The sequence below is a fragment of the Choristoneura fumiferana genome, chromosome 29 (assembly GCF_025370935.1).
Source record: "Choristoneura fumiferana chromosome 29, NRCan_CFum_1, whole genome shotgun sequence".
Taxonomy (NCBI): Eukaryota; Metazoa; Arthropoda; class Insecta; order Lepidoptera; family Tortricidae; genus Choristoneura; species Choristoneura fumiferana.
This window is the reverse complement of record NC_133500.1, coordinates 10,483,848-10,504,183: the sequence shown is the minus strand read 5'-3', so window position 1 is coordinate 10,504,183 and position 20,336 is coordinate 10,483,848. Positions and strand designations below refer to the sequence as shown.

Here is a 20,336-nt window from a genome sequence, read left to right as displayed (position 1 = left end):
TTAATCTGGTATCATTTTTGAGACTGTCAAAATTGACATATTGTCATTCTAACCTAGCTTCGATAATTTAGATATTTCTGCTTTAAGAAATAAATAAATTATTTCAACCTCCTACCATCCTCAAAATGGAAAATTTTATAATATAGAATAGAATAAAAATGTTTATTCGCACTTCGATTACATCCAACGCAAAATAAACAAGTATATAAGTAACAAACAGCACGAAACCAAACAAAAGATACGTCGATATGCACAATCTGTCAATTGTCATGTCATATCTCATCTGTGGCCTATGCCGAATGTCAATGTCACTGAACACAACTGTTTACTAAGACTACTGTTCAGAAGCCATTTATTAAAAAAAGACTACTGTTTCTAAGATAGTTAAAATTAAATTAAAAATGTTAGAAGATATATTCAATGCCAATTTGGTCAAACTGGCCCAAAAACTGATGCGTCTGGACTGTACGTAAATGGGCCCTGACAAAGGTCATAAAATTTACGAAGGGACTCCTAAAGTACACCATCAACTTTCACATATTACTATAATGAATGTTGATGCAACTTGAGTGCCGAGTATAATTTAATATCTGGAAATTTTAAAATAATATCAAAGAGTATAAGTACCTATGTAGAATAATATCTATGTATCAACATCGTTTTTTTGAATTTGCCGCGGTTTGTCTGGGACAGCTTTCGCTGGCCAAAGTCTATTAGCAGGATAACAGTAACTTATTTTCGAATGCAAGCAGTCTACTGTCAAAAAAATAGTTAGTAAAAAAATGTACGTACGTCACCGACGAACCGCAAACCCTTAAAATAAAATAAAAATGTTTAAAACATTAAAGAGGTTTCGTCTTCACTATTTCGGCTGCTGAACCATTTTATTTTGGTTTGGTTGGGAAAAGGTTAATTCAATATGTTAAGACTGACGAAGGAACGTCAAGAAACTCAGGTTAGTTTTTGCTATCAAAGGCAAATTCAGAATTATCTTTATTGAATTTAGAATTTAGGCTAAGAGAAGCAATCACCATATAAAGATATATATTTTTAAAACAGATTTATAATTTTGTTTAAAGATTACAACAAGTATTTAGCGCAACTACATTTTTTTAACACAGTAAATTCGCTATTGAATGTAAGCGATTGCCTTAGGTGGATCGGATTCATTTCCATGATATACCTTATCATTAAATACAGCTTTAATTAAAGTTGGTGTGCGATAAACGAGTCTCAGCTTAAACAATGTATCTAAATCTAAATCAAACTTTTCTGGCAGCCTTTAGAACTGCGCAAAATGAAAATTGAATCGTGACAAATGTAAAGCTGATTATACACCTATGCACTACTACACGTAGTCTTAGTATGTTGTTAGTGTATCCTAGGGCTATCCTATATTTGACGGTAATAGTAAAATGACGAGGAAACGTTTGATAGTTGTGTATGGTTGTGTGTCGGTACTAGTTTCGTCTAGCAGTCGCGCTGAGAGCGATGCATTTTGCTTTGGGGCGTTTTGCATCAGCCGCCGCGGTGTACTGTGGTGAGCTCCCAGAGGAAGGGCTTCAAATTAGACCGCTACATGTCGAGCTAAACTCGATTTAAGACGAGAGCTATCCAGGTTAATGTCACTCCATATTACCTACATTATTAAACATACCTGGAAATCCTTTTCATCCAGAGACAGTTTACGTACGCATACTATCGGACCATTCCAATCCTGTGAACGGAGAAAAAACGGAAATTAAGCTCATCGGATCCTACTTTGCTACCAGATGGATAGAATTTTTGTGTGGTACAGTCAGCTGCTATATCGGGCACAGCAAAGCGTGCAAAAAAATCTTACACGTCTTACCGGGCCTGGAAATAGAGTTCAATAAGATATTTTCACTTCTCATGCTCTTAAAATGTTACTTTAGTCTCTGCATATCGGGACTAAAGCTCCGTTTTATTCTCTAGGGATTAGACTATTGTTTTAAAATTTACGTTGGAAACCCCTAAACAGCCAACACAATGTTTGTGAATGGAGAATTTGTAGGCGTGGAAATAACCTCATAATGACAACTGTGCAAAAATATTAAAAAAAATCACACACACAAACACAAACAAGATTTAATTTCGTAAAACACAATTAATGATTACAAATATGAATATATTCAAATTAGTTTTCAATTTTGAAACTGTTGGCTAAATATGCCGTCTTTGAAAGCGTCACTTCATAAACAATAATATAATAATAATAATATTTATTCATCTTTCATAAAAATACAATGAATACAAACTTATGGGCTACACTTATTATAAGAGACAAATAACACACATTACCCTGAACTAGGAAAATGAATTAATGTAGATGTAGAAGGGCTATTAATCAAACTTAAATATCTTATCACGTGCAAAATATGAGAAAGGAAGTAATTTTTGCATTAAGGCGTTTTATACAATTATACGGAGCCGAAACGTGGACCTTGACTGCGGGACTAATCCACAAATTCAAGGTCGCTCAGCGGGCTATGGAAAGAGCAATGCTAGGGGTTTCTTTGAAGGATAAAATCCGAAATCACATTATTCGACAAAGAACGAAAGTCATTGATATTGCTCAGAGAATTAGTTCGTTGAAGTGGCGTTGGGCTGGCCACGTCTGTCGCAGGACCGATGAACGGTGGAGCAGACGGGTCCTCGAATGGAGACCACGGACGGGAAAACGTAGTGTAGGTCGTCCTGAGGCACGGTGGACGGATGACCTTAAGAGGATCGCTGGCGGCGGATGGATGCGAGGGGCTGAAGACAGAGTGTTGTGGCGCGCCATGGAAGAGGCCTATGTCCAGCAGTGGACTGCTGTAGGCTGATGATGATGATGATACAATTATAAATTATTAACTAACATAAACATTACGGGTACTAACTTATGTATCTGTGTTAATTTTAATACAATCAGAAAAACTTATTTCTGTATCTTCGTATCAATTATACATGTTTGTAATTGCAATACACAGAAGACAGAAGTATTTTGTATTTGTTATAGTTTACTGCTGATCATATCTTATTGAGTGCGACGTGCATAAATCCGTGCAATCGGAAAGGTAAACTAGGTCAAATTATAGTCTGCAAAATTCTTAGTCTTTTTGTGCCAGTTTCATTAGGTAGGTAATTTAAAGTTCAAGGTTAGTAAGGCGGTGTTGCGAATAGATATTGTCGAGTTAGTTTACGAGTAATTACCTATTTTCTTGAATTGTTCTACTTTACATGTCACTGCATCAGATACAGAAAAATCATCTAGGTCATGAATCAGGTTATCAGTCTTTGTTATAATATAAAATTAAACTTAAATAGGAGTTCGAAACCCTCCCTCCCTCCCCCCCCCCCCTCTTGTTCTGAGAGGAGGCCTGTGCCCAGCAGTGGGACGTATATAGGCTGGGAATGATGATGATGATGAGGAGTTCGAAAAAGACGAGGGGCGGCGCTCTCAGGCGCTTTCATAATCTATGGAGTTAGTGTACCGCTTTTCGGCCATTTTCTTGGCGGGACAATCAGGATCGCCCGTATTGTGATTGTACGCTTTCCTGAACTTGTGACAAGTAGCACATTTCGCTGGGTCGGATTTTTTTGTGCACTCTTTAATACCATGGCCTGCTTCTCCGCAGTGGCCGCAGGTGGTAGCCTCCCCCCGCACGATTTAGCTGCATGGCCGTATTGATGGCACTTGTAGCACCTGGTAACTGTAGTAAAATCCCTTACATGGCATGACGACCAGTTTATAAATATTCTCTCTTTTGTTATCAAGGCCTTTCGAATATTCCCAGGGACCTCGATAACGTAATTGCAGGTCTCTGCTTCCCTCTTGCCTGATTTATGGCTTAGTTTAACTGAGGCCAAGAAATTCTCGATGAACATACATTGCAGTTGGTCAGCAACATTTTGATGGTATATGCATTTAAATACCTCCGTCTCCTGCATACATGCTGGTACTCCGCTGATTACAATTCTGAGTTTTCTCTTCTGAGGATCATCTACAGTGAGTCCAGAGGTCGTCAGTTGCGTCGACTGCTTCAGCTTCACGATGTCGTCCTTGGTGTCCGTACTGATCAAGACTCCGCCATTCTTAGCCTTGCGTAATCGTATCACTTGCAACTTCATTTCTTCAGGTCGGATTATTTTCTGCACAAGGGCTTTGGTGTCTTCACTCGACTTCGTTATGTCCGAAGGATAAATGGCTACTGAGTTCACATTAGTTGTCTGTATATAATTATTTGGACCTTTTTAATCACGTCGGCAAAGGAGACGGATGTTGAGACTTTTGGGGACTTCTGTATGCTTTGTTTAAGGTCTTGAAGTTGCTGGGATAGATTTACCTTTTCTTTATGGGCTTGGAGGGCAGAATGTAGCTGGATGGTCTTGTGAGATAGAGATTGGTATTCCACCGCCACTTGAGATGTTGCATGATACACTTTTCGTCATAGTGTTTGAATCCTAAGCTTCTGTTCAGAGTTTAGTTTCCCGTCACAGGAGATGGTACATACGTCATTTAGGGACTTTTCCACTAAGGTCAAGAAGTTTCTGATCTCCGATGTCGGTGCCACTGCAGGTGGATCGTCTTCTCGTTCGTCGGGCGCACAGGGAGCAGGCCCGGGGGTAGGCGGCGGGCTGCGCTGCGTCATTTTACTTCGGTTGAATGGACTTTCAGCCATTTTTATGTTAATATAGTAGACACACTTAACAATTCATCACGGAAGTACACTTACGCGAGTTGACACAGATAAAATGCATCCGCGTAATGTGGAGCTAGGTCACGATTTTTTTGCAGTGATTATCTTATATATTCTATCTCAGTTTTAGTGTTAAGTCTTTACCTTTATTCTTACATTTTTATAAGTAATTTTTGTGTTTCAACATTTTTGTAAACTATAGCCGCAGACATCTGAGGGTCCGAGACCTGGTGACCCGACACACAGGTTCATCCTAGTTCGGGCACCAGTCTTTGCCACACGAGTCTGACTCCCTTATGTAGTAACTAAGAACCAATGTAGGAAATTGTAACGGTGGTGGTGTAGAAAATAAATAAATAATAATAATAATAATAATTATTATTATTGCAAATTTCAATGGTCACGTCCGATCACTATGATGACTATGATCACTATCAATACAACACAATAAAATAAAAGAAAAAACAGCGCAACAATTTTTGTTTGCTATTTGAATTTTGAACAGATGGCCTGTCCATTAGTCGAGCGTACTTTTTTAAAAAGTAATATTGTTATTTTGTTTTTGTTGTGTTAAAAACATTTTCTTTTCTCGCATTCGAAGTGAAAAGTAGTGTTTAACCCGAGACTAAACAACCATAATGCCACTCGAACTATAGCCACCCTCGCTCTGCTCGGGTGGCTAATCATCTCTCATCATTATGGCTTGTCTTAGTCCCTTGTTGAACAATCTACTATCACCTACACCCATATAGTAAATCCTCCATTATGCGTTCAAAAACCATAGGTAATGACGAGCATTACGACATTGGATTCTATTATGAACACAGCTGTATCGTAATGAGATTTCATATATAATTACGATCAGTAGAAATGTATTCCTTATTTCTGTCCATTGTAAAGGTTGCCTGGAAGAGATCGCTCTGAAGCGATAAGGCCGCCTATTGCTTACCTTAGAAAATCTCTATGTATATACTTGTTTTCTCTGTACTGTTTACTGTATTGGTGTGCAATAAAGAGTTATTGTATTGTATTGTATTGTATTGTAGATACCGGTGCTGTAGGGTGGCGTTCACTTCGCGCAGGTCGTAAAAGTCGTCAAAGGATTTAATATATGGACGTAGATAAAATATTGTATGCAACTGTACGTAAACAGGCATTAAAACACTCATGTGAGTGTATTATGAAACTCGGCTACGCCTCGTTTCATAAAACCACACTCGTATTTTAAGGACCCCTATTACGATACAGTTGCATAAATAACTATATTATGCACGCTTTGCTTTGTCAGATATTGATGCTAGAAACTGTACAGGCAACGATTTTATTTATAAAGACAGAAACAACCAAAAACATTGTCTCACCGCAACAGCAGCGTATATGTACAAGCTTTATTTTCTTTTTGCCCCCTTTATGGAAGGCATATACGGATGTCCTTATCTTTGACGTCACATCAGCGTGGTAGAGACCACAATTGTTGCCTTTTACAATTTTCATTTTCGGCGCGCGACTAAACCATCAAAAATGTTATGTATGTCCAAGTCTACGAATAAATAATAATAAGTCAGGAATTGTTATTGCGTTGGAAAAATGGCTTTACGTGACCTAGTAGGCGGGGCTTAAAAACCGTGCTCTGCGCGTCATCTGTCGTGCATCTGACATTACTATATAATCCGTGCTTTGTTTCTGAATTTTAACCAACCAAAAAGCACCTATTTGCAACCTCGAAAATGATTCGTATTTGAATCAAGTCGTTTTGGTTTAAGGTATGGCCACTTTTTGTGTGGAATTTGTTCTGAGTCAGGTACGCTTCCTGACTTAGGTATTATTTATTCGTAGTGTCCAAGTACAGTTATATAAAAGAAGAAACTGACTGACTGACTGGCTGACTGACTTACCTATAGATCAACGCACATTTTTTCCACCCAAGGGTTTAGATTTTAGAGGGGGGGCGCTCGATTTTAATTAAAATTTTCACTTTAAAGTTGAATTTTCGCAAACAAAGCACTGAATCGAAAAATCGTCTTAGCAAACCCCTAGTGATTTTAAATCTAAATAAGAAACAAACAAGCTGAGATATGTGGTGCATAGGGGAAATTGTCCAGCAGTGGTGTAGCGGTATAGCACGTGGCACGGAATGCCGAGGACCTGGGTTCAATTCCCAGTGCTGGTCTTATTTTTCTGGTTTTTCTGTGCATCTATATTTCAGTTTGTATTTTCAATTTAGGCTTTCTCTTTGCTAACATGTTAGAAAATACTATAGCGTCGTATCAAGAAGTAAAAGACCTAGGAGTATTAAAATCCGACCTTACCTTTTCAGGCCACCTCTGTAAGAAAGCATTCCGATATTTAAGTTTTGTAATGCAGCATTCACATGCGTTTACTACTTATTAACGCAATTCCAACTCCTAACTATTGCCTCATACAAAACATGAGGCATGAGGGTAGTGAGGGTATAGTTAGGTAGGAGGTAATAGTTAGAGGTTTTGTAAGGGAACGCAGTCATCCTTAGCCACAGGACGCCAAGTACAAAGATATCGACACGGCCAATGTTACAAAAATTTGTATACACGACCTTATGCACTTAACATTAAGGTCGTATTTATACATATTTTTATAGCATTGGCTGTTATCTTTGCACTTGACTATTATAAGCAAACGTTAAAGCGGATTCCCCTAATATTATGATTTTTTCGTAATGGCCACGAAGCCCTGTACTGGGCTTGGCTGGTTTTTAAATTTGAGACGATGCGAAGGGCACCTCAAATACCTTAATCTATGTCCATCCGTTGTCTAGCTCTAGCACCCGTAGTACAATACAATTACAATACAATACAATACAATACAATACAATACAAAGACTCTTTATTGTACACCAGACATAGTAAGCGATACAGAAAACAGATACACAGAAAAAAATATTACAAGGTGAGCAATTATGAGCCTTATCGCTTAAGAGCGATCTCTTCCAGGCAACCTTTAGTATGGTCATGGGCATATATATACATATTACGTTACCAAGACGTCTAAAATATCTATAGGTACACCTTTATACCACTAAACATAAAGTCGATTTTTGCATATTTTGACGCTATAAATAAATAAATAAATATCACGGGACACTTGACACCAATTGACCTAGTCCCAAACTAAGCAAAGCTTGTGTTATGGGTATTAGGCAACGGATAAACATACTTAAATAGATATATACATACTTAAATACATATTGAACACCCATAACTCGAGAACAAACATTCCTATTTTTAATACAATTATCTGCCCGACCCGGAATCGAACCCAGGACCTCAAGCTTCGTAAGTCAGGTTCTCTAACCACTGGGCTATCGGGTCGTCAAATTAACGCTATGGTTATACATATAAGACGACCAGGATGGCCTAGTGGTTAGAGAACCTGGCTACGAAGCTTGAGGTCCCGGGTTCGATTCCCGTGTCGGGGCAGATATTTGTATGAAAAATACGAATGTTGTTCTCGGGTCTTGTGTGTTTGATATGTGTATTTAAGTATATATATCTACTATACTATATCTATATAATTATATTATCCGTTGCTTAGTAGGTACCCATAACACAAGCTTTGCTAAGCTTACTTTGGGACTAGGTCAATTGGTGTAAATTGTCCCAAGATATTATTATTATTATTAATTTGATGCTTAGTGTAAATTTAGCTTTAAAATTTTACTTTACTTCAAAATATTAGTCTGAATCTTACGTTCCGCTTGCGCGCAGTGGTGAGAGCGAGAAGGCAGAACAGCAGCACCAGTACAGTTACTCGCATGGTGATAGCTCTGACAGGTCTCGTTACACATCTCCCCTGTTTTTATATCGAGCCGGGCCGGCTAATTATGAACTTGTCGCAATTTCAGCCAGTATAATCAATTCTGAGCTTTTACGAGTACTTATCTTAATCACAACACGACACATAATTAATCGGATTAATGCTACATTATTCCTTTGATTAAAAAACTGAAAGTAATTGTTTGCTACAAGGTTGACGATAACCTTTTGTAGCGACTCCCAGTGCCATCTAGTGACCAAATAGAGAAACTTATAAACATTTGGCCGTTTTTAAAGAAACTGAAAGTCTATCACGAATAATTATTGCAGTAGGTAGACACATTAACTGATATATAAAGAATAGTTCTATCAGACTACGTTTTTAATTTTCATTCAATTTTTATGGAATAATCGAGAAAAACTAACAAAAATGCAACGTTGCCAGCTCAGCAGGTATAAACTCTCTTAAAGTGCCTACGTTTTTCTTTTGACCGAAACTTCGTACGCGTTAGTTATAAGATAACTTCCGTGAGTTATTTGAGAATAAGTAAAATCTGTAGAAAGCTACACTGTCCCTGATTGAATTGAAACGGGTTTATTTAATCCCAGGAAATCGAAAAGTTCCCGCAAGGAGGAATAGATAGGAAAAATATAACTCTTTAGAGCGATTATTAAAAAAAAACTAATAGGAAGCTACAGGGGAAAATGCCAAATTCCTGAGAGATAGAAATAAGAAACTTCTACATTTACTCTCAATTTCTTATCTGACGGATAAATGTGATGCCGTCTCTGTTTGTTTTGTTCGAATAGATGGAGACGGCATCACATTATATCCGTCAGTTAAAATTAATCAATGGGTGCTGAAACAGCCCCTTTGACTAATTAAAAAAAAACTTTCACTACCTAATAGAAAGCTTCACTATTTTTCATTGACATAGGCTACTTTTATGCCGACAAATTGTTAAGTTTCCGAGGGACATAAATAACTGTTTGATCTATTTTAAAATTCTTAATTATCAATATGAGACATTGTTGCCTACAATTGCAACCAAAATGAAATCAAAATCTTCCAATTGGTTATCCGTTATACCCACCAGAAAAGATCATTTTGACCATTCCCCGTATGAATTCCGTGATGCCCTTTCGATACGCGCTGCCATAGAAGACCAATCTCTATGCCAAAATCTTGTGATGGATGCGGCAATAACGATTTGAATATTGATCATGCTCTCTGTTGCAAAAACTGGCGATCTAATCGCGAGACGTCGCAACGAAATAAGAGCTCTTTTGCGAATTATGCCAACAAGCGTGGGGAAATGTAGTAAAAGAACCAACTGTCACTGAAGGTGATATTGGCCTAGAAGGAGATTATATATATATTTGATATCCGTGTTGTAGACACCAACGCTCCCTCTTACGTCTCACAGTCTCACGCCCTGTTGCTTCTGTCCTAATTAAAATCTGCCGAATTTGAAAAGCAAAACAATACGGCAATGCCTGTGAGCTGCGTCATGCCACTTTCTCACCCCTTGTCACCTCCGTGGATGGAGTATTTGCACCACAATTGAAAATGAAAATGTGTTTATTTAAAAATATACAGTGGTTGACAAGAATTACCAGGGGTCCCCGCACTAGGCTTCGCCAGTAACGCGGGGAACCAGTTAAAATTATATTAAATTATTAATTCTGGTTTTAACTGGCTTAAGAAAAACTTCTCGAGCAGATTCATCATCAGACAACAATCTTTTGCGATCCTTTTGACAGTGAAATTTAGATGGCACAGCCTCATTTGTTAGAAGTATTTTTTTACTGAAGCCCAATCTATGCTGCATGTAGTTAGTTGTCTTTTTCCATCTGAAATTTAACATCATTTTTGATATAGGTAGCCACTATCACACACTATCTTTGAAATAAATTTTTGCTAAAAATTTCATGCTTGTTTTGCTGACTACTTTTTGTTGACTGTACTTGCATTGCCACCCAAACTACATTTGCGTATGTAGGTACCAAATTTCAAGTCGATGTCATTAACTGTTGAAGAGTTCCGTCCTGCGGAGACGATCGTGGCTGGACTACCAGCATGTGGCTACCAGATTATTGTATTGTCACGCAATTTACATAAGGACGTATACCAAATTTCAAGTCAATCCAACTACTGGAAGTTGGTCGAATTTAACTTGCAAGATTTGATTACAGACAGACAACGGGACAAGTGAAACTAAATAAAAGCTTGTTAAAAGACAGCATAGCTAATGATAAAAAACATAGTTAAACAACATAATACAAAAATATTTGAAATCCTAGAGCGTGTTGTTCAGCAATGTAGGGTGAAAAGGATCATTCTGACTACAAGAGACTCCTGATATTATCTGGGCTAACCTTGAGTTCGGCGATGTGAAGATATTAAATTAAATTAAATAAATAATTTATCATAATAATTCCAGTAGTTGGATTGACTTGAAATTTGGTATACTTACTTATGTAAATTGCGTGACAATACAATAATCTGGTAGTCACATGCTGGTAGTCCAGCCACGATCGTCTCCGCAGGACGGAACTCTTCAACAGTTAATGACATCGACTTGAAATTTGGTACCTACATACGCAAATGTAGTTTGGGAAATATCTACTGGTGAAATACCGATACGTAGGTTAGCCGTTAAAGTGTTTGTGATAATAATTAAGGCTGGGAATGAATATACGTCAGATTTTTCGATAAGTACGACAGTCTTTACTGGCAAAAAATATTTTCAAACATATTATTATGAGTCTACATTTTACCCGAGCGAAGCCGGGTTTTCATCTAGCTATTAATTATACAGCATGAGATTAAAATAAAGGAATGCAATAAATGCGCCAAAAGCTCGGTGCGCCCTTAATACTCCTGGCCCGGCCCGGCCCTATGCTACAAAGTACAAAATTCAAACTTCGTATCTTACCGAGATCTTCGTATCTTATATTATTTAATACGAGAGTGAGAGGGACGGCACGACACGAACTTCGATTTTCGAAATTCGCAGTGGCCTTTCAGTTTGAAGATTTTCTTTACTTTCAGATATGCTTCATCTGCTGCAATGGCAGCTGCCGATAAAAAATGTACCTGCAAATATTGATGTACTATAAATAAAGAAGTACAGCTGAATATAGAGCATTTTATCTTATTGATAATTCCTTTGGAACATGGTCATTAGCACATGCAAACAAGCAGTAAGTATATGCAAGCCAGAGTCAATCAATCTTCAATCATTTATTTATTTCTCTCTCCTATTAGTAGACTAGAAATTCCCTGCACCTTATTAGGCCGTTGGCCAGAGGCGCACACTTAAAACGTCACTTTATTCCCGGTAAGTAACCGTCTTACACAACCAGCACTGGAAAGGACCCCCCATCCCGCACTGTACTCCAGCTTGCATCGGCGTCACGTGGAGCTTTTTCAATCAAGCTACGGAGCTTTTTCAATATTATTGGCTCAAAAGTATTTTTAAATATTTTTAGAATTTTTCGTATATTTTTCATTAAATTATGGTTAGAAATTCAATATATTTGACACTTTCCTAATCCATCCATCCATTCATCCCAGCCTATATACGTCCCAGTCCCACTGCTGGGCACAGGCCTCTTCTCAGAACGAGAGGGCTAATCAAAACAGTACTAAAGTAACTAGTACTGTTCTGATTATTTTCGTGCATTCTTTTATTAACCAATTACATAAATACGTCTCAAAACTATGAAACAGATTAAATTAGTTTTCATGTTTCATTGTAAAAATATGCAGTGTATCATTCTGTACACCACTGTGGACACAGTGGAACATTTCCCATTTTTTTCGTTTTATTTTTTTGATGACTCACTATACATTCTTAAAGAATACTGTAAGTATATGTCGCTTGAAATTTAATAAAATTGCCTAAGTACGGTAAAAATTCAGACTTCTATCTGTCAAAACACAAGATTTATGAGGTTTTTCATTTTATGTGTTTCATTGTTGGGCACTTGACCCTACAATAAAGAGTCTTTGTATTGTAAATTCTTCTTGGATGTTTAATATGTATTTATCTATATAAGTATGTTGCCTATGGTACCCATGGTACAAGATTTGCTTAGCTTGGGACTAGGTCATATCACAATTGGTGTCAAATGTCCATAAAAAGAAACAGAGGTGCTAGCCCGGGATCACACCCGCGACTCTCTGTTTATAAGAGGCCATACCTCAAACCACTCGGCTACCACGGCCACAAGAAACAACAATAGAAACTTATAGAATTAAAGGTTCAGTTAACGTCATGAAAAAGGGGTCACTTTTGTACCTGGTCATTTTGACGTCATGTTTGAAAAGCCATACGAAATTGTGTACTGATCAACAAGGTACAAATTTAATGCGATCACTTATTTATGAAGTTGACTGTACTAGGGTACTACACACAAAAAATAAAACAATAGGTAATATTTACAAACATTTATTAACCGTTTATATTTATATATAAGACAAAAATATCACCTTCTTTTACAATTTCTAATACAAGAAGGCACCCCGCAGGTTGTGGCACGAAACAAGAAACATTTGTTTGTTTTTCTCAAACTTGACATGAAATATTGACGTTGTGTTACAAATAATAGGCTGAGAAGTATCGCGCTGCAGGCGCTGCGGCTCGGCTGCGTGCGCGCGGTCACTCTAGCGGCCTGCAAAGAGATTTCATACAACTTTCCCGGCCGCTGGCCGACAATGCGACCGTCTTTTGTTTCAACGTACGCTCTGCAGCACCACCGCCCGCAGCCGCCGCGCCAGCAGCCACACAACAGGGCGACGAGACTTGCGTCCCGCCAGCTTCATTTTATGTTTGGGTGATTCTAATAAAAGTGGCATTATAATCTGCCAATGAGTTTTTGAATACAAAGTACATTAAATATACGTTTTTCAGAAAAAATAAAAATTTACATATGTAAACATAGACCTTTTACACCGAGGCCAGGCCATTTTATTTATTTAACCTTATTACTTTAAAAAATAAATAAATGTAAGTACCGATTTTCACTGTAGTCTGTCTTGTCCAAAAGGGACATGCTCCCGGTTTTAGGCCTGTGAATTATTTGTGTACTATTTCACAAATTATATTTTATAATATATTGCAAAAACAATAATACGAAATTCATTTAATAATAATACGGTCCTAAATAAATCATTTTTATACATCAATATTCAGACTCAAAGTTTGTCCAGCGATTTTTTCACTGTAGTCTGTGTGTTCGCATTGTTGGGTCTCACTCACACACGGAGAATGATAGACACACCTTAATCATCGGTAAACATTCGGCCAATATCTGGCTCGCCGCCGTACGGAATGGTTAGAGACCTTCTGTCATAGTTTTGTGGCGATTAGTGATCGAAGGCGGCAAACTGGAGTTTGTAACGGGTATATTAACTTTACATTGTCTCGATTATTTTATGTTATTTATATGGGACTTTATTAGATAATCATTTTAATGTGATATTATGACGTATTTACTTACGTTATTAAGAGTGGCACATTCATATTTTTGACGGTTTTAGAGTAAATGTCTTTTGAATCCACTTTTCACTTTAATCTGTGTCACTTTAATCTGTAACTGAAGCACAGACTAAAGTGACTCATGGCAGAAAAAAGTGAACCATAAAATATTTTATTTAAAAATTGCATATAATTTCTAAGAATAACTTTATGGACTTTTTTTTAAGTAGTACTAACAGTGTTCTACCAAAGTAAATGTAGAGAATTGCTTTTTATTAAACTAAACACTTATAATTTCACTTTGTGTCTGTTTATCTATCCGCACTAGATCCATTAGTACTATAGCTGTAATTTTTCGTAAATATAGCTTTTGCAATTTTTTTTTGGAGTGTGTCCCCCTCCCTACTCTAAAAGTGAAACTATTGGATTGAAAATTAAAAAAAAACAATCATGGTGATCCTGTTTACAACTAAAATTTTTACAGTTTGTAAAAAAATCATTCGTATAAAATAGTGGTGTCGTTACTTGTTGAAAACGATTTTTTTCGTGTTATTTTGCCTAGGTACGTTCTTATTTGGCCAGTTTTTACTATCTGATGTCATTCATTTCATCGGAGGGACTGATTTGATTGCATTGTCTTGTAATTAATTCATAATATTTTAGGGCCGACATGTAATGGGGAAACCAAAAACTAAACAAAAGTCAAGAGAAGAGAGGTTGCACGAAAAAGGGAGAACGAAAAGAAAAGATACGAAAAAATAAAAAGAAATCCAGAACTCTATGCTGAGTTCCAAAGGAAACATAAAGAACAATATCAGCGAAGAAAACAGGAAGGAAAAATAAAAAATATACAAGATTTAGCAAATGTTTTTTGTTTTACGGCTCCATTTTAAAAAGTCGTAAAACAAAAAACATTTGTTTAAGTGGTAGGAGTTTAGGGTTAAAAGGATGCTAGTAAATTACAAATAACCCTGTATAAAATATGTATAATTTTGAAATAGTTTTATTTTCTTATATATGCCTCCAAGAGACTCATACTTTTTTAAGAAATTACATTTAGGGGCTGTTTTACCATCCATTGATTAGCGTTAACCAACGGTTAAATGTGATGCCGTCTCCGTCTATTCGAACAAAACAAATAGAGACGGCATCACACCTAACCGCCAGTTCACACTAATCAATGGATGGTGAAACAGCCTCTTAAACTTATGATACATTTCTTCATTTGATATAATTCTCTTTAACCTGGTAACTTTTCACTACTAGCCTGTCTAATTTAACTTTAGCCTGCTTCATCAATATTTCAAGAACCCATAACCCTTAAGTTTTTAGGAATACTTTGTTCCCTTTAACATATTTGTAACAAATGAAATACCAAGAAGCTGTTTTTATGCAAAAAAAGTAAAAAAACATATATATATTTTTTTGAATTAACTTTAGCCTGCCATGCCACTTTTATTAGAATCAGCCGTTTTTTTATTTTACTTCATGTCATGTTTGAGGAATTTGTTTTAAATCTTGTGCTATGATCCAATAAATACACAAATAAAGCGATTGGTGATTCGGTTGCCTCGTTGCCTTAGAAAGATTATTATGGATATTTCATAAGCCCGTGATGCCGATTACACTATTAAAACAATGAATTCTAATTTTATATCAAACAATAAAAGAATAATTATTTGTCAAAAAATGAAATCATTCTGTATTGAAAATAGTTACTTTAAACGTTGCCCCGTAGTTCGATCCCGTTAATCCGTGCTTAGGGTGTAGTTCCTATGTGGGTCCAATGTTGATTGGGAACTTTACACACACCATTGAATTGCTCGCAAGTTAGTGCAGGTGCATGATGTTTTCCTTCACCGTAAAGTTCGTAGTAAATTTCAAATGTAATTTAGCACATGCATTTCGAAAATCTCAGTAGTGCGAGCCGGGATTTGAACCCACAATCCAATGTTTGAGAGGATCAAACCACCTCCACATCTTTTTTTGTACTTAATATTAATAAAAAATATTATCCTTATCTAACAACATGAAACCCGGGATCTCGCGGCTTATCCATAGTAGCTTAATGATTGTGGCCATTCACAATTGGCAACTGGCAATCGAATCGTCCATCACTATAAATAATACACGAATGACCGGCTCCCTGACAAAACAGTAGAGGACCCGCTATAACTATACGCAAGAGCGGCGCGACGAGCGATTTTCTAACTAATCCATTGCGTGTGTTGTAAGGTAACAGCTGAGCGGGGACCGTATCAGCAGCGCAATGTACAAAGAATTTTTCCATCGCACCACCGATGATTTCGCGCGTGCTGTACTACCTTCACGACGCAACTGAACGAGTACTACCTCATTTTTGCGCACAAATCTTACGCGTGTGAGGGGGATAGAATTTCCCTTGCATCGACTCTATATCGCCCCGTTTTCGCTTATAATCCAGAGGTCTTATTATCCAACACTGTTGAAACTACAATCATTTATTTTCACCACTTCTTTTTGTTACATTATAAGATGATGCTAGAAAGAGATGGCGAATACGATCGCTGATGCCAGAGCGTTAGACAATACCGTCACATATTGCAGTAGGTATAATGAGGGCTAAAATACAGGCGAAATATCTCTAGTTTATATGCAAGCAAGACCGTAACTTTAGAAAAACCATTCGATACTAACGCCACCTAGCGCATATTTCACCTGTCTTTTAGCCATCATTGAGTCTTTCTATATCAATAAATTGTTATATTGTTTTAGTCAGGGTCGTCGTCATCGAAATCGATGTGGAGGACTATATATACCCGTCCCTTTACTAGTCTCTATTATGTTACTGTTATCTTATATTATAGATATTTATGATGGCGTCTCTCTTATTATATTTAATTGAACAGAGACGGCAATACAAATATATGTAATATAGGATAACAAGAACAAATGCTACGTTCTCATTATAGTATTAGTGCCGTCCTTCTTCGAAGTATCGCTTGAGAAAGAGACGGCACGATTAAACCCCAGGATCAGCCACACTGTCCGCACGTAGCGAAAGAGTAAAAGGACCCTCAATCCGTTAAAACTGTAGCTGACAAAGTACAGTCAACTACTAAAAAACATCTGGCCAAAGTTACAAAAATATGTACTTATATAGTTACGACGTTACGATCTTTATAATACGTATCTTTGTAGTGGACTGTACTAATCAATGGTTATATGTTTTTGTTTCATATTGTGTAATTTATTCATTCCGGGTTTTAAAATTGATTCAATTGCCTAGGATTTTTTTCGTAATGTATAATACTTTAATTAATTAAAAAAAAAACCTATTTACATGCCCTTCAATAATCTGTAAATGGAAAAGAATACACTGGAACTTACTGACAATAAAATAAGATAGTATTTATTCACATTAGGCCAAGTTAAGGCACAAGTATATTAGACAATATTTTAAGGCAATCTATAAACATTATAAATGCGTATTTTATAAAATGATGCAATATAATATAATTTCATACACAGCAGCGTCATTGGGTTTATCGCACTGTTTTTATTATTCTTGTTTTTTTTAATAGTAACAGTAATTGGTTCATGATTTATTTTTAAGAAAAATACATGATAAATTATTCCAGCCCTCTAGAAATATCAGACAATTGCGAAAGTGCATTACATATTAATTCTAGTTAATTTAATTCGATAAAATTAATTGAAAATTAATAAAACGCGGCTGAATATTAAATTAAGACTAATTGGTAATAATTCACTATTATAAATGGAAGATTACGTTATTTTGCATAAAAGGACTAAAAAGCACCTCTTCTGGAACTATTGATCTGTAAATTACAGGCACATTGTATTATAATATAGGTACAATTTATTTAACTGGTAATATAAATCTTAATTAATAATTAATTAGATATTCGAAATAAATTGTTTGTATAGTAATATTATGGCAGCGACAGTATGACTCGATTTGTTATATATTATAAAGTTTCATTTACAACTGACTTGTTAAGCTAGTTAATAACTGCACTGTATTATTAATAGTAGGTTTATAAATCTATTCTGTACTTCTTATTATTTTATTATTAATTATAACCTGAAAATCGTGGAAACTCAATTGCTTCATTCGTATATTAAGTTTTAATTTCGAAAGAAGTATATACGAACTGCGTAAAAACTAAAGTATAAACTAAATGTGATTCTTAATTACACTTTGGTAATAATTACCTAACATTAAAACACTAAAAAAACTTAATTTAAAGTGAGAATGACGACTTCTTTGAATTGTAAATAAAATAAAGTGTTTACAAGATTGTTTATGTCAAGAAATAAAAGTTATTTAATAAGAAGTCGAAAAAAAATACCTAAAGTGAATTGTATACTACAGAATGTAATTAAAAATAATATTTACATTGATAGTAAAACTGGTACTTAAAACATACAAAGTGGATGTTGAAATTCACAATTGTTTTTACAATACGCAAAGTACATACAAGTAATATATGGAGCAGTGGAAATCGCGGCAATTCGTGGTTTTAAAATCCATGGAGTGGATATTTGCTAGAAACATTTTTTTATTAGTTTTATTTCTAAAGTTCATGCTGATGATATACTTAATTCAGTTCAACATTATATTAGAGATGACATTAAAATATCGATTACAATATTTTCAATAGGTACATGTTCTTTCTTTCTGTGATATTTTGTGTACTTATGCATATAATAAAATAAATAGTAACAATATAATTGTTTTGGCCACCACTTAGCGACTCCATGGATTTCTCAACCCCGACGTAACCTATCCTAGCCCTAGTAATATCCAAGGACTTTCCATGAAAAGCTTAATTTGAAAAAGCTGAATTTTTAAGTATCTCTGCTTCACTTTTACGAAAATGTATAAAACAATCACCTAAATAATAGTAGCTCCTAACTGCATTTTGTACAAATTTAATCTTGGACATAGAGCACATGGGCGCTATGTTAGATTGTTGCAAAGAAATTCTGGCAACCTTTTGAGGTAACGCAGTAACGTTTACGCATCAATACCTTTTGGACTCCTAAAGTAACACTTTTTTTAACGAATGCAACACTTAAAAGTATTACGTTACGTTACGTGCGTTACTACTACCAGTAAAAGACAGTAAGTAGTGCTGAAAGTTCACGGAAGAGGTCGAAACTTGTTTTATACTAAGAATTGCAAAATTCATGCCTCGTAACGTGCCATCCTGCTCACGCTAATATTATTCAATATGAGATTGAGCAAGATGGTAAGATACACACGATGTATGTGGAAATCGTTTGTCCAAAGGCTGTGACGCGATGATTAAAAGATGCATAAAAAAAACATCATAATTATATTATATTTGTTAAAAACTTTTTTAACAGATAAAAACGCATCGTACCTCTGTGTGTACGTTACATAACGTTTTGTATAAACAGTAAAATATGAAGTACAAAAGCGTTCTGTGCTTTAGTAGCAGGATCTACCACGAATACAATAAGATTACTAATAAATAATAAAGCTAAGTCGTTTACAGCATTCGTACTAAGAGGTACATCAGAACGGTCGAGAGGAGGACAGTTGCTGGTCGGTTCAATGTTGCATCGTTACCGCGATATACTGAAAAAAAAAAAGTTTTTTTTTATTATTTGAAGAACAAAAAACGATATATATTTTTTTATTAAAAAAGTAAAAAACAAAAAAATGAGAAACCAAACGGAAAGTACCTATACATTCTCAAAACAAAACAAAAAAAAAACAAAACGTTTTAAAAGTAACGGAGTTCTGAGATAACAAATTTGAAAAAGTTCAACTGAATTGATTAACTTCTCGTATTTGAAGTTGATTAAAAACTACAATTTATACAGCTTTGACTTATTTTTAGTCTTGTTCTAAGTAAATCCTTATTATTATGTTTAAGAATAAGCTTTTTTTAATTATTCAAACAAAATTAACATCCAAATTCAGCATTATAAACAGAACGAAACGATGTAAGAAAATTCATATTAAGTATTCCAGACTTTTAGCTGTAAGTTTTGTTACAATAAAATAAATTATTTACTTTTTATTCAATACTAAGTACTCTATAACTGCTGATATGCGTTTATTGCTGTTAATAATTAAATTATACAGAAAATGTTTTCATGTACAAACATACAAAATGGTGGCAAACCGTAGTATCATCACATATATGATATAATAATATATGCTAAATTAAACAAAAAAGTAATCGCTATCCCGAGGGAACTATGCAATTTCCTGGGATAAGATGATAAGAACTATCCTATATCATTCCCAGGGTCTCTATATCTAAACTGATATAGCGGTTTAAGCATGAAGGCGTAACAGACAGGCAGCCAAATAG

At 35.7% G+C, this 20,336-nt stretch overlaps 1 protein-coding gene and 1 pseudogene across 1 annotated transcript in view; both read right to left on the bottom strand.

The window, feature by feature from the left end:
* Nucleotides 1–3,405: 3,405 nt before the first annotated feature.
* Nucleotides 3,406–4,751, bottom strand: LOC141444328 (uncharacterized; annotated as a pseudogene).
* Nucleotides 4,752–12,935: 8,184 nt separating this feature from the next.
* Nucleotides 12,936–20,336, bottom strand: part of LOC141444336 (limbic system-associated membrane protein-like) — a 197,794-nt gene continuing 190,393 nt past the window's right edge. Inside the window, exon 14 of the mRNA XM_074109872.1 lies at nucleotides 12,936–19,591. Coding sequence (XP_073965973.1) covers nucleotides 19,503–19,591 — 89 coding nt within the window. The 3' untranslated portion in view covers nucleotides 12,936–19,502. The remainder of the gene's footprint in view (nucleotides 19,592–20,336) is intronic.